This window comes from Gobius niger (assembly GCF_951799975.1).
Source record: "Gobius niger genome assembly, chromosome: 20".
Lineage (NCBI taxonomy): Eukaryota > Metazoa > Chordata > Actinopteri > Gobiiformes > Gobiidae > Gobius > Gobius niger.
This window is the reverse complement of record NC_136871.1, coordinates 25,848,074-25,867,917: the sequence shown is the minus strand read 5'-3', so window position 1 is coordinate 25,867,917 and position 19,844 is coordinate 25,848,074. Positions and strand designations below refer to the sequence as shown.

The window sequence follows — 19,844 nt, the reverse complement described above, 5'->3', positions numbered from 1 at the left end:
CAAAAAAAAAAAAAAAAAATCATTCTTTCTCCCCTCCCATTTTATTCCTGGAAAATGTCAAGTGCTATTCATAGTATGGCCTGAACATACCATTGGTCTCTGTGAACGGTAAGTCACATAATTACAGGTCTTTTTTGGAGAGATCTCGAGAGAAGTGCTTTGAAGTGCAGACACTCGAGTCGCTGCTTTCACGCAATGAGTGTCCAATTTTATGAATGAAAAACTCTTGGGACTTTTATAAAAAAATCTCTATATCTTGACAATTCTGTTCTTGGGGACTATAGAAAGAGAGGAACTGCTAGGTCACATCAGTAGAGTGTTCGGTTTCATGGTCAGTGTTTAAGTAATAATCTGTGACGTTGAGCGTGAAGAGGAGAAATCAGTTACAGTATTATGACTAATGTGTGGATGCGTGACTCCAGAGCATTTGTGGTAGAAGTGCGTACAGTTCAGGGTAATGGTTTGAAAGTTTTCATTTTTAGATCTACTCACATTGCTTCTCACCACTGTTCTTCCTGGGTTAGTCAAGCAATAGACGTTTGAGTTTGAGTTTGGTTTTGGCTTTTGTTTTGGTTTTAGTTTTTGGTTTTATCTTTAGTGACTCGGACGTAAAACTTTCCATTCATTTTACTGACCGTTGAAAACGACCGAAACTGGAGCCTGGCGGTCAAGTTTGGCGCTTCATTTTTTGTTTGGCCTGTGAAGGGGTGTTGTGAGGGGCGTTGTTAAGGGGTGTCGAGACAATAGACCAGGGGAGTCCAAACCTTTTTCATCGAGGGACATATATTGTTATAAGTCTTATAAGTATGTCAATGCAGTAACTTTTAAAAAGAGTTTTAAAAAACGCTACCACGCCTTTATTTAGGCTTGGAACCAAAACACCAGCTTTGGCGGACAATGCAATACTTTGTCAGTTAGTTTTTGAGGCTTTAATGGCGTAGAATTATTAAACGTGCACTAAAACTTAATTTCTAGTGATGTGTGCCAGGATACTCAGTATCCTGAGGGCCACATTTGGGCCCCCAGGCTGCATCTTTTTGCAGAATAGCACCAGAGAAAAGTACCTGAAGGGGGCTTCCCCCATAGCATTCAGCAAAGACTAATGGCTCCATTATATAGAATAGGACAAAAGATTATGAGGTCTAACGGGATTGGGCAATTGTGAAAGGATTAATTATTGGTAGAAGACCAGACTAGTTTTTCAAGCAACATTAGGGGATAATTATTCATGAATCAGCGTGAGAACTATTTTAATTTTTCATGCCCTGGGCCCAACAACACTGACCGGTTTTGATACTCTGAGCAAAAAAAGTTGGGTCACATTAAGGATTATATACTATACAGCTATACACCCATGACCATAAAGTAAGCAATTTTTACAAGGATATTTCACCAACCATCTATCCAAACTTTTTTTTTGTCTTTTCATATTTTCAAGTGATTGGAAATGTAACATTAAGCTTCCAATTGTGCTATTACAATCTTATATTAAACGATGCATTATGGAACTTTTTATGCAAAAAAAACAAACTCGGTATTTGTGCGTAATTTACCTTTTTGTGACCGGCTGTGTGGGAGGCACCATCACTTTCAATAACGGTGGCCTCTACAACGCTCCGGGATCAACTGTTTGTGTATTCTGGTGAGAGCGTCGTCAGCAGTGAAAACCTACCAGAAGATCTCAAAACAAATGATCCTGGAGCTTCTCTGATGGAAAATAAAGGCGCCATGCTAACCACTCAGAGCCGCTGAGTCACTAAAAGGTCAAACACACTAATAAAAAGTGAGCGTTTTTTAATATAATAAATTGTTGCACAATGCCCCTTTAAATCTTAAACTTCCAGAACTTGAGCAGGCTAGCTCTAGATTAGACCAGGTCCAGGCACTGTTGAGTACTTGTGAGGTGAATTCATTTCTTATGATGTACATTGAAAGGTTTCAAAACTATATTGGGTAAAACAAATTGAATTATGCATTTAAGTTACTGCTACATAAAAGACAATTATGTGAATGCATTGCTATAATGTATTACTGTGTCTAGATTAAAACCTTTTCAGGGTTTATCCTTTACTTTTTATTGTATTGTTAAAATTTTAAGTAAGCAAGCTTTATTTGTCATTGTACAACCATAAGTGTTAGTGTAAGTCCTTAGTCCTGAGCCGCTGCGACTGAGCCGCACCACCACTGTGGGCCAACCTGACCGGCATGTTTAGGGGAAACTGTAGCAGCTGGAGGCTGCCTTCACTGCTCCTTTGATCCTGTGAAACGGTGCAGCGCCTCCTGGGTTTGTTCCTGTTTCAAAGCGTGGTGTCCTGCACTGGTCAGCTCCACCTCCTCCTTCCTCTTCCTCCACTCCACAACAGTCTTTCACCATCTTCTGGGAAGAGCTTAGAAGTTAATCTATTTAATTCTCCAGTGAACGTCCATTAGACAGAACAATAAAGGGATGGAAGGCATGTGTGGCTTAGCTGCGAATCTTGCCCGGATACCTTCTCTTTTGTCCTTTTTTTGTTTCCTGTAGCTCCTCTTGTGACACCTCCGCTGTACTGCTGGTGTGGAGGGTGCCGTTCAGTGTTTCAGTAGAAGAAATGTGTAGGTCTCAAATCTCTTTAGCTTATAAGCTAGCTGTTTGTTTACTTTTAAAAAGCTGCTTTTTTCAGGACCATTGTGGACACTGTCAAACCCCACAAAAACATTGCAAAGACGTACAAAAGCTCCTTATTTGTGAGCACCAACTGCTGCTGTTTTAATGTTATTGTGATTTGTGTTTATTGTTCTTAAATTTAAAAGCAATAAAAAAGATTTGAATAATAAAGACGTACAAAAGCATCCAGTAAAGTGTATGGACACAGAAACCACAAATGCAGTTCGCAGAAAAAGGCGAAAAACGCAGCTGTACCAAGAGAGAGGGTGCTGCTTGTTTACCTGCCGCCATGATGTCTATGTCATATGTATGTCAGCAGCTTCTCATGTATGAAAAGTCTGCGTTTTAACTAAGTACCTTCAGGTAATCTGTCACAAACCTTTGGCAAATCTCTGTGTAGACTTTGCAAATGTTTGTCAAACAGACCATCTGGGAAGTCTGTTCGAGCGTGCAAGTCAAGTTCAGTTTCCACTGATCAAAACCTTGCAGCACCAAATTCTCAAGACTATCCCATTCATACTCATTGTTCCATAGTTCTTTTGAATGAAAGCAATAAGCAGCTAATCCTCCCTAATATGAGCACCCTGGAGCAGTGTGGAGTCAGGGGCCTCTCCAGTCTCCTCCTCCCACTCTTCTCTTTCTCTCTCCCTCTTGTTTATGCCCTGACAACGTCCTTATCACGCAATGGTCGACAGAGAATCCTCTAGTTCAGTGGTAAATGCTTGCCAAAACAACCCCACAGTAAGAATCTTTACAAAGAAGTTTTCCTCTCGCATTGATTTTAAGCATTTTTGTTCACATCTAAAAATGGTATAAACTGGATATAAGTAGTAATTTGAACCAAATGTGGAAGTAGAAGCTAGTCCTCCACCCCCCAGAGTTGGCAGGGGTAAGCTGCCATTATAGCCACAGCCGCCTAGGGTCTAACTGGTTCATACACCCAAAGACACAATGGTAGCATGCCCTGGACCCAGGATCAGGGAGAAGACTGCACCCATCACACTGCCTCTTCAGTCCTGACATCAGGGTGAAGACTGCACCCATCACACAACCTATTCAGTCCTGACATCAGGGTGAAGACTGCACCCATCACACAACCTATTCAGTCCTGACATCAGGGTGAAGACTGCACCCATCACACTGCCTCTTCAGTCCTGACATCAGGGTGAAGACTGCACCCATCACACTGCCTCTTCAGTCCTGACATCAGGGTGAAGACTGCACCCATCACACAACCTCATCAGTCCTGACATCAGGGTGAAGACTGCACCCATCACGCTGCCTCTTCAGTCCTGACATCAGGGTGAAGACTGCACCCATCACACTGCAGTCCTGACATCAGGGTGAAGACTGCACCCATCACACTGCCTCATCAGTCCTGACATCAGGGTGAAGACTGCACCCATCACACTGCCTCATCAGTCCTGACATCAGGGTGAAGACTGCACCCATCACACTGCCTCTTCAGTCCTGACATCAGGGTGAAGACTGCACCCATCACACAACCTCTTCAGTCCTGACATCAGGGTGAAGACTGCACCCATCACACTGCCTCATCAGTCCTGACATCAGGGTGAAGACTGCACCCATCACACAACCTCTTCAGTCCTGACATCAGGGTGAAGACTGCACCCATCACACTGCCTCATCAGTCCTGACATCAGGGTGAAGACTGCACCCATCACACTGCCTCTTCAGTCCTGACATCAGGGTGAAGACTGCACCCATCACACTGCCTCTTCAGTCCTGACATCAGGGTGAAGACTGCACCCATCACACTGCCTCTTCAGTCCTGACATCAGGGTGAAGACTGCACCCATCACACTGCCTCTTCAGTCCTGACATCAGGGTGAAGACTGCACCCATCACACTGCCTCTTCAGTCCTGACATCAGGGTGAAGACTGCACCCATCACACAACCAATTCAATCCTGACATCAGGGTGAAGACTGCACCCATCACACTGCCTCTTCAGTCCTGACATCAGGGTGAAGACTGCACCCATCACACTGCCTCTTCAGTCCTGACATCAGGGTGAAGACTGCACCCATCACACTGCCTCATCAGTCCTGACATCAGGGTGAAGACTGCACCCATCACACTGCCTCTTCAGTCCTGACATCAGGGTGAAGACTGCACCCATCACACAACCTCTTCAGTCCTGACATCAGGGAGAAGACTGCACCCATCACACTGCCTCATCAGTCCTGACATCAGGGAGAAGACTGCACCCATCACACTGCCTCTTCAGTCCTGACATCAGGGAGAAGACTGCACCCATCACACAACCTCTTCAGTCCTGACATCAGGGAGAAGACTGCACCCATCACACTGCCTCATCAGTCCTGACATCAGGGTGAAGACTGCACCCATCACACAACCTCTTCAGTCCTGACATCAGGGAGAAGACTGCACCCATCACACTGCCTCTTCAGTCCTGACATCAGGGTGAAGACTGCACCCATCACACTGCCTCATCAGTCCTGACATCAGGGTGAAGACTGCACCCATCACACTGCCTCTTCAGTCCTGACATCAGGGTGAAGACTGCACCCATCACACAACCTCTTCAGTCCTGACATCAGGGAGAAGACTGCACCCATCACACAACCTCTTCAGTCCTGACATCAGGGTGAAGACTGCACCCATCACACTGCCTCTTCAGTCCTGACATCAGGGAGAAGACTGCACCCATCACACTGCCTCATCAGTCCTGACATCAGGGTGAAGACTGCACCCATCACACTGCCTCTTCAGTCCTGACATCAGGGTGAAGACTGCACCCATCACACTGCCTCTTCAGTCCTGACATCAGGGAGAAGACTGCACCCATCACACTGCCTCATCAGTCCTGACATCAGGGTGAAGACTGCACCCATCACACTGCCTCTTCAGTCCTGACATCAGGGTGAAGACTGCACCCATCACACAACCTATTCAGTCCTGACATCAGGGTGAAGACTGCACCCATCACACTGCCTCTTCAGTCCTGACATCAGGGTGAAGACTGTGGAGTCTTCCTCCGTGCCAGGTCCAATTGACTCAAAGAAAGCTTAATCTGGCTGTAAGGAAGCTGAACTCTCTCCTTCCTTACCTCTGCGCAGTTGTATTTTTTGATAAATGTTTTTTTAAGTATTTGAGTGTCATTTTGATTCTCTGTATGTGCTTTGAGATACATTGACAATAAAGCTACTGAATCGGACTGAAATGGCCAACCTAGTTAATAAGACCGCTCTTCTTTGTCCTTTTGTATCCACACAAACTTAGTTTGAGATTTTATTTACACTTGTATGTTATTATAGATCTGTCTAGTCATGGTTTGAAAGTCTGTCTACTTTGAAAGTCTAGTTCATTCTCTCTGTCTTCTATCTGCCTCTTCTGGTCCAGCTCTCGGCGCGTCCTGGCTGCAGCAGTGGCTCCCTCTCAGTCAAACCGCGGGACTCCACTCTCACCTCCCGCTGCTGACGTCACCGCAGCCTGGGCTGAGCTGAGCTGCGGACATAGCGCTGAGGAAAATGCTGCTCTCCGTACCGCCAAGGGCAGGAATCAACCCCTACAGCGGCTTCAACAGCAGAACCAGCAAAAAGGTAAGCGCTCCCCGGTCTCCCGCGCGCTCTGGCGCCGCAGGGCAACGGCCAAGTGCGTCGCGACAGAGAGGGGTTTGTGACAGCGAGCTGCAGTGTCCTTGAAAAGCGAAACGCACTGGTTATAACTTATGGAGGAGTTAAAATGCTGCTTTTGGCGCACTCTGTTCCGTGGAACGTTCGGCTGGACATTTTGTTACGGAAGGGTCTGGTCGCTCTGGTCACGCTGTTTATTCGCTACTATTACTGATGTGCTTGAGTGTAGCAGCGCGAGGATGTCGATATCTGCCACTCTCTCTCTCCCTCTCATTTGTACGAGTCAACGGTGGAGAGAAGTTTTCGGAGGGGAGCGTACGCACAGCCTTGTCGGGACAGTCTGATGTTTGTGGAGGTGGGGGTAGGGAAGGACACGGGACGGGACGGACGTGGTTCCAGCGAGCGTAACGCGGCTCAGGACGCGCATATCTAGACTTGGGTCAAGAATTTCATTGTCTGCGCTGCCGCCGAAGTTTGCAAAGTCTCTAACCCCCCACCCCCCCGTTGGCCGTTTCCCATCTGAAAACGGAATATGCCCCACCCCATACAAGAAAAATCCCACCCGACCGCGATGAACCCATTCCCAGAATTATAAACCGCGCTCTTCTGCTCCGAAGTTTAGGATCAGGAGGACGTAAAGTAGTAGCGGCTATCCAAACATGCAGCCTTATGTAACGGAGACCGGTTTGTTTTTGGAGTGGCCTGCTTGCAACAGTCCTGTCTCCTGCGCACGTTTCCCCCCGGTCATGCCTGTGCGCTCGTGCGTCTGGGTAGCAGCTCGCGGTGACACGGTGAAAGCCTATAGTGACAGATTGTCTTTCAGTGGCTCATCTTCGTCTGATCTCGGGACAGGGAGCGGCTGGAGACTTTGCTGCCTTTATTTTATAGCTTCAGATTCAGCCAACGCAAGACTTTCCTGGAAAGTGCTCTATTCAAATGGTTAGATCAGGGTCGATTTGGGTACGCCTGGGCCCATAGGACGGCAATGCATTCAACCTAAATATAAACAGAATAATCAGGCCTCTGTAGGCTGTTGCACAATGCAGCTTCTATGCCATTTCATGATACTGAGGTCAAAAGAGGTCAAGTGACTTCCAGGAACTGCAATTTACAGTCGTAAATGTATTTAGCCATTTGACTGAAGCAAAAGTTGATGTGTATGTTTTTTTTGCTGTAGGTGTGCCCTATACTTAAGGCGGTGTGCCCTATGTATGGCCCTTGAGCCAAATGCGGTCCTCGGAGCCTCAAATTTTGTGCACACACGTTGCCAAAAAACATAGTTTTTTAATGGAAGTTTAATAATGCTACACAATTAATCTCAACAACTCACATTTTAGAGTGAACCAGGGCTGCATTAAGGTCCTAAGCCTAAATAAAAGTGTTGCTGCTCAGTTCAAATGTCTGCTACATGATTTGCTGCATTGGCCAAGTTCTGGCCCTCAACAGTGTATAAACTTCAATGTGCAGCCCTCCATGAAAAACAGTTTGGACACCCTTGCTCTACGACCTAAATTGGAAAGTCCCACTGAGATTTCAGAGTTTCCTTTTCAGGGGAATTCAGGCCCCAGAAGTGGGTCTTAATGAAATGGTTTTAGTATAGGGGGAATCTAAACCTTGGCAGTAACCGGGAGAAAATGGGTCCAGGGAATCAAAGCCAGAGCCTTGTTGCTGTGAGGAGAGAACACTAACCACTGGACCACCAAAATCCGTTTTTAATATGGTCTATAAATATTTCTATAGACGTCGCTTTCCATTTTTTCATGAACACAGAAGTCTGGAAATTCCCTTCGCTGATTTGCTTAATTTTTTTAGCGGAGCTCCCCCTACATTTTTTTATTTGATGGTCAGTCACCTCAACAACTGAGAAAAAAAAAAAGATCCATCGCTAGCAATGTTATTTGGCAAACTTCAAGATGTCCGAATCAAAACTACGATCATACCACTGATGATGGCCGAGGAAACTGCAAGTCCGGCTTCATTTACATCGACAAAGCTTGACATAAAACATGTAAGGCATTGAAATGGTTGTATGAAACATGCAGTTATGGTTTGTGGGAGTGCAGGTTCGTCCACAGGTCAGAGTCTGGTGTGCTTTCTGCTCTCCCTCACCTTTACATACCTCAGACTGAACCAGGCGCAACAGAGGCATAGGCTCGGAGCTGCGAAGAGTCTCACATTCACAGAACAAGCGGACTCCTCTCGGACGAGTGTGGCAGTGGGACTGAAATGGTCAAAAAAGAATGCATTACTATGGCTTTAAAATACGTTTGAAGACCTTTGCATGTTGACGTCATATTGCTGTGAGCCTTTTCCGCTTTAGTGTCAAAGTGACAAAAATCCAGCAAAAATAGTGACAAAAATCCATAAAAAAAGACAAAAATCCAGCAGAAAAAAGACAAAAATCCAGCAGAAAAAAGACAAAAATCCATCAAAAAAGTGACAAAAATCCATCAAAAAAATTACAAAAATCCAGCAGAAAATAGACAAAAATCCAGCAAAAATAGTGACAAAAATCCATTAAAAAAGACAAAAATCCAGCAGAAAAAAGACAAAAATCCATCAAAAAAGTGACAAAAATCCATCAAAAAAGTGACAAAAATCCATCAAAAAAATTACAAAAATCCAGCAGAAAAAAGACAAAAATCCAGCAAAAATAGTGACAAAAATCCATCAAAAAAAAGACAAAAATCCAGCAGAAAAAGACAAAAATCCAGCAGAAAAAAGACAAAAATCCAGCAAAAAAAAGACAAAAATCCAGCAAAAAAGTGACAAAAATCAAAAAATTAAAAATTAGAAAAAAAAAATGTGAAAAAAAAATTAAAAAAAAAAAAAAAAAAAACATTTGAAGAAAAAATTAAAAAAAATTTGAAAAGATAAATTATAATCGATTTTTTGCGATTATGCTATTTTTGTAATCGTCTACTGTTGTAATCGAAATCGTCATCGAATTTCGATTAATTGCACAGCCCTAAAATACACAAACGCCAAAGCCAAGCAGGTACAGCAGGAGGAGGCGCCTTGTTGTTGTTGTATGGAAATGTCCAATTCCTTTGCATCCAGAACCCCAGAGTAGCCAGCACGGGACGCTGCAACTCACTATCTGCCAGAGCGAGACGGCTAAAACTAAATGAACTAAACAACACAAGCTGCTCTGTGCGGTGTGAGCACTAATGAACGTCTGATGAAGGTGTGGAGACTTGGCACAATGGCTCAGGTCACGAGAAACATCAGGTGGTAGTGGTGGTGGTTGGCCAAGCAAAGTGTGCACAACAGGTAGCTTCTTTTCCCTTCACTTGACACATGTGAGTGTTAAATTTAGTCAGAAACGTGGCTTGACCTCAGAGCAGAAACGACAAAATGGATATTTTAATTCAAAGTTACCACGCAATATTTAGCAAATGTTAGTATTATTATTAAAATGTCAGTAGCGAGAGCTGGATTCGCAGAAAGGTCAGAGGTTTGCTGTCTTAGGAAGAAACTAACTAGCCACATGGCAGAGCATTGTAGCCAAAGAAATGATTATGGAATCAACAAATGAAACCGCAGATGTTTTTTTGTGCCTGAAACCCATGGCGACATGAATTAAATTGATTTGATATTAGGGCATAGTATGTTAACTCAGCCACAAGAACTCTTTGAAGATCCCTGAGAACAGAAACATAGACTGAATGTTCGATGGATTTTAGGGACTGACTGAACCTACTGAAATAATGAACTAGCTAGTTTCAATTCACGAGACAGGTGAGGCCTTTCCGTGTGGTTTGCAGGTTATATTCACGCCTGGATGAGATTTCTCTGGGTACTCTGGACTCCCTATCAACCTAAAACATGCACAATAGGCTTTATTACAGTATAGGGGTGCAAATGCCTCTGCTCCTACACTTTAGTATGTGCTACTCATTCATACCTGTCTAGTTTTCCGGCGGGTCATAGATGGGTCAAAACAGCAGTTTCCCGGCCAAAATGGGACACTTTGCTAGACAACCTCACGACAACTGCTGTTCTATGGGAAATTTATGGGATAAAACTAATAGAGTTCGGGAATGTCCACAGTTACCATGGAGATCCGCCATCTTTGCAGCTGTTAGCATACATTTCCATAGACTAACATTAGCTAAAAACAGTATAAATAGTGGAGAAAATAGCCGTGGAATGACTCCGTTAGCTGCTGAGATACTGCTGGTAAATATATCTAACACACTGTGGTGTCCAAGTGTTTTAATGTGAACAATAACTCCAGTATTTTAACTTTTAAAATCTTCATTAGTTTACAATGGCTGCTAATCCCATAATGCTTAGCGAAATGACGTCACATTCCCGAACTCTATACAGGAGGACGGCGGGAAAGAGGGGCGAAATACGGTAGTTTCCCGGCCAAAACGGGACACTTGACAGATATGTACTCATTTTGCACATGAGAAAGGGCTTGGCAAAGGCAAACTCCCTAAGTTTCCAAATGTGAAATATAACTATAGATTTTCCACTAGCACTTCCTGCGCAGCACGTTGCCATCTACCCTCGTTTTGTTGCATCATGACTTGGCGCTAGCGTGTCAGACCACGTGTCATTTTGGGCCAATGCTAATGGGTCAGACCACGTGTCATTTTGGGCCAATGCTAATGGGTCAGCGAAAGAGCAGACAGCCCCGAGAAACAGACATATCCCATGTAATTTTAGAATTCACAACATAATTCACAGATTTTACCGGTCTACAGCATTAGCTGCTATAAGCATAACATTAGCCACATTAGCTAACATTCATAGTTATCTTTTATCTGCTTCTTTCTCAATAATATCCTGAACTCCATCAAAAGGAAATATTTGTTTGTTTCATTATTGTGTGTGTAAAATATTTCCACCGTAGGACCACCCACTACAAAAGAGTGCTACTAATGGTGATGCAAAGTTTTTGAGGTTAAATCACTTTGGCTAATGCACTGAGACATTTTCAGAAATACACTGTAAGCGACATGTTTTTTGATGTTCTTTAGAGACATTTATATGTAGAGTAAGTATTCAGAAATGTTTAATAATGCTGTATTATTATGGCCGTAGATGTAACAGTCTTCAGTCTAAAGTTTACCGATGGATCACCTTTGTCCTTCTGGCTTTTACACATGTTTACGCCGGAGTTTGTTTAGTTTGGGACAGTGAGAGCTCTTTGGATGGTGAGAAAGGACAAAGTTCAACTCGAAGATGAAGTGGTTTCCAGGTTGTTGGCTCAGTCTGACTATAAACTTTATGTAATGCGCATGAATAAAGATCTCAGTCGACTTGATAGGACTATAATCTTGTTTAATGTTGAGTAATGTTGTGTGTTGGATCGATGCCACAATACGAATCTGCGGTAGCTGTAAAACATCACCTGCCTCTCAGCACACAGAGAATTGCATCAAATTTTGGGCATGCGTTGTAGTTTTGTGGGAGGAGGAATAATCAATACACTAATACTATACAGTACAAACCTATACAGTATTTGACCAGGAAAGCCCCAATGCGATTTCAGAATTTGCTTGCACCATATGGGAACCTATCGTACACAATGAGAATTCCCACACAGCCAAACTCAACCTTGCACTGAGACTCACTCATGTTAGCTGTGTCAAGATTTTTTGTTTCATATTATATTTAAAAGACAGCAGTTGGACCATATACAGTGGATTTTCTCTTTGTAGTATCAAGTATCACAGTCGTTTTTTCATCTCTGTCCTTCCTAAAACAACTCACTACTCATAATGCTTGTGATAATGCAGGGGATATCTAGTGTCTCGGAGCCAGTGGCACAGGGAACAATTCACGGGTAGAACAATACGTTGATTTAATTCATTTCCAACAAATTCAGAAGCCATCTGCTTGCTTCTACACTGCAAAAAGTAATAAACATCACAATTTGAGCATAATAATCCAAATGTTAGTTGTTTTGACTAGGTAAGTTGTTCTTGGGCATTTGTCCTAGATTATTTCACTTGTTCTGAGATGTTTCTGACTCGTTTCAATACATTTCGTCCTTATTTCAGGTCATTTTCTTTGCCAATGGGGTAAGAACATTGGTCTTATCTCATTGGCACTTTTACTTTCTTACTTCAAGCGAGAGTTACCTTAGAACCAGTCTGAAATGTCCTCAAACAAGCAAAGTAAACTTGCTCCGATCAGGAAAAATGTCTAAATTAGCGAAAAAACGCTCAAAACAAGATATATTTCCTCAATTCAAGTCATTTAAGGCTTGATATTTACTTTTTGCAGTGTACTAAAGGCTTGGATGACCTCAAGAGGTTGTCTGAAGGTTTTGGTATGGCCTTCAGTCTCCTGACATCAAAACAAATCTGTGGATAGACCTCCAGAGAGTAGTGGGTGCAAGCATACTTACTGTACTGTAAGGAAAAATGGGCAGTAATCCCGCAAACTAGAATTGAAAGAGTCTTGGCTGCCTCGAAAAGCATTTAAAGATACATTTTGGAAGGGGCTACGAGGTAATAACTCTGCAGGTGCCCAAACCTTTGCTGTGGCCTTTTTTTCTCCATTTAAATAACGTAAGATGTAAATAAAACCTTTTTGTTTATGTTGTGGGAATGTCTCATCTGTAACTTTATGTCATCACTACAAAAAGTGAATATCAAGCATTGGCTTAAATGACTTGAATTGAGGAAATGTATCTTGTTTTGAGCGGTTTTCACTCATTTAGACACTTTTCCTGATCGGACCAAGTTTGCTTTGCTTGTTTGAGGACAATTCAGACCAGTTCTAGGGTAAATCTCGCTTGAAATAAGAAAGTAAAACTGCCAATGAGATAAGACCAATTTTCTTACCCCATTGGCAAAGAAAATGACCTGAAATAAGGACGAAATGTATCGAAACGAGTCATAAACATCTTAGAACAAGTGAAATAATCCAGGACAAATGCCCAAGAACTTCTTAACTAGTCAAAACATCTAAAATGTGGATTATTATGCTCAAATTGAGATGTTTATACTGATCTAGTTAAATGCTTTTTGCAGGGTTGGAGGTCGTTTTATCGTCCCCCTGCTTCATTGCTCATAGACATTTGATCAGTGGTGATTGAGCACAAAGGTGAACACTGGTTTGTCTGACACGCTTCATGTTTTACTTTCTGCTGTATTTGACCAGTTGCTCCATTGTCACATAGTAACAGTGACATTAGCGCTAAATAGTGGCATAGAGGATATTGTCCCGTCTCACAGCACTGCCGCTCGATCGATATATTCTGTAAAACCTGAGAGGAGCTTGATGCTCGTGAGCGAAACAGCAGTTCCATATAGTTGTCCGTGCGTACATTTCTGCGATATAGTCTAGTTATTTAAAGACAAAGAGCTTTCAGACAGAGTATGGGAGCAGGTCTGGGCGAGCGTCGCTGTCACCTGGTTGGAATGTACTGTGTCTGTGTCGGAGATAAGATCAGGGCCAGACGAGGATTTCCTGCTGCCTCCGCTCTCAATCACTCACATGTGGAGGCTACTGGAAGATATGGCATGAAAAGTACGGTGAGAGGGGATTTACACAATGGGACAGACTGAATAGCAGATTTTCTATGCTTGAGATATTTCTACACAAAAGTTACCTTCATAAAGCAAGCGCCTTAAGGATCATCTCAATAAACTAAAATCCATTAAAATTCCATGTCAGTCAGGCTCTCATTCTTAATTTTTTAGGCCCCATGACTCTTAAAAGGTTTGTGAATAAAACTCATCGTAAACTAATAAATAACTTCCCCAATCACTTTGAAGTTTGCCCCTTTCTCTTTCACTTCATACAGTTTCTTCTTCTTCTTCTGCATGCAAGAGGCAGAGCTGCTGAGAGGGCCCAGTGATAACAAAGTCTCACAGAGTGGAAATATCGCGATCATATTGTGTAAACTAGTGGCATTTTTGTTCAAGTCAAGTCTGTACAGATGGTGTTTACATTGAAAATCCGGACGCTGTTGCCGCTCTCTTTCCTGTTTGGTCCGATCTGAACTCTGGCGCTTCTTGACAGAGCAGCAAATAGACTTGATCTGGATTTTTGTCGGAGAGAAATGTGAGTGGTGGACCTGGCGACGGAGGCCTTCAGAGCGGGGAGGCCGATGTGGAAGCAATCGCATTAACTAAAATAGAAAACTGTTTGACTGGGATGTGGAATCTCCAGTCCGTTAGATACCCAGTCTATTTTCCATCAGTGTTAATTTTCACAACATATTTTGATTTAGTTTTAGTCTTTGTCTTTTGACGAAAATGTAATTCGATTTTAGTCTAGTTTTAGTCAAAAAAATATCTTCAATTTTAGTCTAGATTTAGTCGACTAAAATTGCAAGTAAATTTAGTCGACTAAATTTAAGACGAATTTAGTCGACTTTGCATTTATAATATTCATTATAATCATATTTAATCTTGTTCCTCTGCTTCATGGAGCTGCTCCACATGAACAAAGCTCAGAGCTGATCCTTTGGCAGAGAATTTACATGATCTGAGGCTCTTTCAGACGGTTAGTAGAAGTTTGGATGATTTTAGTCTCTCCCTTTCATTTTTATTTAGTCTTATTTTAGTCGACTAAAATATCTGGACATTTTAGTCATAGTTTTAGTCTCATGAAAAACTTTTAATTTAGTTTTAGTCCAATTTTAGTCGTCAAAAATATCACTTTGACTAAAATTAAGACTAAATATTTTAGTCGACGAAATTAACACTGTTTTCCATAAATGTTTCCATAAAAGTTTTACTCCCCTGCTTGAAAATATCAGGTAAAGGGTCCTTACTTTCCCCAGAATCTCGATTAAAAACAAACTGCAAATGTTATCACGAGTTACAAAAGCCTACATGTTCAACTTCCGACACCAAAAGTAGAAAGAGATGTGATTAACATCTTTAAAGAGCACCATTAATGCCTTCAGAAGGTCAGTGTCCTTTACCTCGCTACCGCTGTAGGTCCCCGTCTATTATGCATCGGTCTCATTACCTCACAGAAGTACCCCTGAAAGCCGGGCCTCCATAAATCACAGGTTTTAGTGGGAGCTCCGGAGTTATGACTTTCCTGCCCCGGGCCTGATCCAGGCCGTGTATCCCAGCAGAGCAGACCCCCGATGGGGCCGGAAATCCAAAGAATCTGGGGTCGACCCGGGGTCAAACCAAGAGCTCCCACTGAGACGGATAAGGACGGGAAGACCAGGAAGTGAGGCGCGGAAGAGGATCTCATTTGTTTACATGAAAGCGGCTGTTGGATAGGAGTTGTATTATCATCATCATCATTGTGTTATCTATTTTTTGTTCACAGTATTTCTTTGGTGTATTTGTAGATGTCTTCTGTATGCGTGGATATAAGCAGGCGTCTGAATACTGAAATTACATGAATGCTTTGCCACTTTCCGGAATCTAAATTTATTGTGCATCCCTGAAGGAGGTATTAATAGTGTCTTTTGTTTCCTAAAATAAAGGATTTTTTTTTAGATCAGGGAGCTGAGGTGCACCTTAGATCTAAAATACTGAAGAAAGAGGCACAATGACATTTGTACTATATAAATATCCATGGGTTTTGTCTCTCCGGCTGCACCATTACGAGGTGGCTTGGTGATTTGTGAAATGCCCTGCCCAAGGTTGTCGAGATTTTCGAATATTGTCGACAGGACTGGGTTGAGTGAGTTGAGAATGTTTCGCTTCTATCTCGGTCTTGTAGCCAGACTCATAAACACAAACGCTGAGGTCAGTTCAAACCCAGGATCATTTCACTGACTGCAATCGCTTCCACTTATTAGAATAGTCTTTGTTCTAGTCAAGGGTGTAACGGGGAGGGGATAATTCCCTTAAGGACACAAGTGCTGATTGGGATGAACGGCGAGAGTAAGCACTGAGGCGATAGAGAAAAGGGGCGAAATACTTCCCTCCCGGAACTGCTGCTGCTGGTCGTGACAAAAATGTTTTCTTTAATTTGGTGAAGACTTGGCAGGGCAATTACAGCCATTTCAACTCCACGGAGACTGGATATATTTGGTTGTTTGCAAAGGATATGGTACAAAATAATTGCAATGTTGGCGACTGCAACCATTCAAACTGGGATTTCAATTCCAATTCCATTTTGCAAACATATTTTAAAAGACTGGGTTGTTTAAATCACTGTCTTGTATCCACATGTACCACCCCGAATGCACTCTTATTTCAGTGATTAACGCTGGCTGTTTCGAGAACGCCGCTGTTATTCTGCTGTTGCGTCTTGTCTCTGCCCCATCAATGAGATCACAGGCCTCCGCTGTCTGTTCATTCACAAAAACACGCTCACTACAGACGGCCCCGGACCACGTCATGTGACCGGGGGAAGACAGAAATGGCCTGGACGCACTGACACTGACCAGCTGGATCCACTTGTTTTTCATCAAAGACTATTACAGAATTGTCTTCCATATCATAGCGTCATCAGCGTTCATTTTTCCCCAAACTAAATCAGGACTCAAAGACAAAAGCTTGATTTTGGTACATTTTTAAGTTACCGTGCGTTTTGCTGGGTTTCCGATTGAGTTCATTCTGCTGTTTTTTCCAATTTGGTCTAGAAATTGTTTGGCTTAGATCTGCCTCAGTGCTGGAGTAGTTTTTTCTTTCACCGAAATTGATTCCAAAATGGCGCACAGTTCAACGGTTTCTAGATTGTCTCCTTGTTTTGTTCAGTCGCCGTTTTTGTCCCCATTCTGTCTATTTACTCGTTTGATGCTCCTTTCCAAGATAGCGCTGTTCGTTTAGTCCAGTGAAGATGGTTTTCAAAGAGCGATGTTTCCAAAGGTAGCGGGCCTGTAGTTGAAGTCCCTCTATGTGATAATTGGCCCTCTTGTCTGCCTGGACCCGGGGCGAGCGTGTCGTCCTGCGGGTTTTTTTTGTTTTTGTTAAACGGCTCCAGTTTGTTTCTGACCTTTTCCTCTCAACTCAAATCAACCCATTGTCCCGCTGTCGCCTGTGTGCAGTCCCCCTCAATGAGACGCCCGGACCCTGCCCACCCACATCCACACCAAAACATGTCCCCCTCCCCTGTCTTACCGGGCAAGTGTGAGAGTTTTGCTTTGTGTTGAAGGGGAAAGCATTGCTTTATTGTAAAAGGCATGAAAGGAGATAATGGCTCCCACTGATGCACAATAACTGAGTGCTATAGATGTAATGGGATTTTTAGGATGAAGATATAAAAAAAAATATGGAAGCTTTGGCTAATTTAAAAGAGTGAAGTTAAATTTGGCGGCATCATAGAAATAAAAAAGATAAACAGAAACAATCCAAACGTGGTTCTTGGCTTTGAACAACCCGTCGACCAGATTTAGTTGAAGTTGATTACCAAATGTACATACCTTTTGACATTTAGAAGAGTTTAAAAAAAGGGTGTAAAAGAGGCCTCCGAGCTAAATGCCAAATCATTTAAGGTCAAGTTTTCTGCTTTTGTGCCGTTGGGTTCTCATCGAGTGTCCACAAAATCTTGTCCGTGAATTTTTCAATGATGGAGCAGCCACATGAATTATATAACTGCTTGTTTATTTTAAGATATTGATGAAATCACACTAAATGAAGTGTAATTTGTTTTTAAGCAGTGGAAAGTGTTTTTTTCTACATCAGTTGTGGAAGGAGTCAAGTTTAAAAGCTTCAATTCAACGGCAGTTTTCTTTTCGTATCATCACTTTTTCACACTGTCACTTTCTTCCGTCCATTTTCTTCCACTTTATCTGCGGAGTCAGCAGTCATAGCAGAGATGCCCAGACTTCCTTACCCATGCACACTTCCGCAAGCTGTTCGGGGAGGATCCCAAGCAGTTTCCAGGGCAGCTCAGAGATATAGTCCCACCAGCGTGTCCTAGGTCTTCCCCTGGGCCTCCTACCTATGGGATATGCCTGGGACACCTCCCGAGGGAGGCGACCAGGAGGCATCCGGAACAGATGCCCGAGTCCCCTCCGCTCACCTCCTTCTGGGTAACTGAGCTACTCACCCTGTTTCTAACGGTGCGCCCAGTGACCCTGTGGAGGAATCTCATTCCGAGAGTTAGTATCCGCGATCTAGTCCTTTCGGTCATTACCAGATCTCATGACCATAGGTGAGGGTGGGAACGTAGATATTTCAGTAAATCGGCTTCCTCTTCACCACAACAATCCGATACAGCGACCGCATCACTGCCGACGCCACACCGATCCGATCATTCATTCATTAAAAAAAACGTTTCACTTTTACACTTTAATACTTCATACTTTATAGGACAAGTTTTCATTTCATTGAGAGAGAGATACTGTGTCATTTTTTTTGCTTATATGAGAGTTATAATGAGTGTAATTAAGGATTGACTTTGCTGTTCTTTTATAATAAGGCTTATATGAACTGTGTGGTTGTATATTGATCTTCCTGGTCTCCAGACTACTGTATACTGTATCTTTATGTGTAGCAGGAACTTGCCTTCGTGGTGAATCCCACTTGGTGTCTGCAGTTCCTTCTCCAGAGAGCGTCAGGGTCCCACAGTTGGTCATGTGCTGTTTGTTGTGCAACTGCAGTTCATTTCCTATGACTCAGAGTTGACCGCACGCTTTACAGGAGCTTTCACTGGGCGACCACATACAGACCACATTCAGACTGTTTGGTGAATGAAATACTAAACCGAAAGCTGACTGTGTAAATATGAATCTGTTTCCGCACTGTTCATTTAGGTGATTTACTATAATATATGCCCTTATTTAAGAGGGGGTGCTATGGATGAACTGTGAGTGCCTACTTTTGATGTGAGATTATATGCAATTACGGAATTATTATGTAATGTATTACGCTCATAGTGTAGCTTCACTGACAAATGAAACAGATTCACATACAGATAAAACAAACCCAAAATCTGTATACAATTTTGTTCTATCTGCAGTTGTGCTTTTGTATTAAGAGCTGACATAACAAGGGAATTTCTCCGCTTGGGGGTAACAAATGTTCCATGTTATGCTTCTAATTTTGATGTATTATCTGTGAGATTAAAAATCCTTTTACAGGCGTTCTGACCCTGGTTATTTCAAGAGGTGGTCAGTAACAAAGTATATGATATAGTTTATGTACAGTAGAGTTTTTTGAGGATATGTATTTTACTTGAGTAGAATTTTTGTTGATGAACTTTGATCCACTACATGTCTCTCAGAACTAAAAAGTAATTTTGTTCATTGGTTTTGTTCACTTATATGTCTTAAAATGCGCATTCCAGAACAGTGGGTGGCGCTGTGCAGCTGTACAGCCAAATGCCAATGACTCACCACAAGGAAGAATGTTTGTCCCCATAGTGTTGCCATACAGAGGGGGAATTATGAAAATGGCCAAAATTTTCAGATGGATTTGGGACTAATCACAGAACAAGGAGGGACGGCAAGACGATGAGGCGCTATTCGACATATGGAAGCTTGTAGTTTGTTTACGGATAAAACATTTTTTTTTTTTTCTGTTTTTTTACAGGTCCAACATGAAAGCAGCGACTCCATATTTTGATCAAGCTTTAGACGTGTTCTAAATAGTTTAGCTTGAAAGTTTACAGCGGGTACGTCATACGTCATCTGATAAGATGATACGATTGGCTGTGGCCACGTGCAGACTCATGATAGACATTCGTAGCACC

General features: G+C 42.6%; 1 protein-coding gene across 2 annotated transcripts in view; it reads left to right on the top strand.

Moving 5' to 3' along the window:
- Positions 1–6,102: 6,102 nt before the first annotated feature.
- Positions 6,103–19,844, top strand: part of LOC306979677 (RNA-binding motif, single-stranded-interacting protein 2-like) — a 40,101-nt gene continuing 26,359 nt past the window's right edge. For both annotated transcript variants that reach the window (XM_079578757.1, XM_079578756.1), the window contains exon 1: positions 6,103–6,230. In XM_079578757.1, the coding sequence (XP_079434883.1) occupies positions 6,159–6,230 (72 nt within the window). In that variant the 5' untranslated portion in view covers positions 6,103–6,158. The remainder of the gene's footprint in view (positions 6,231–19,844) is intronic.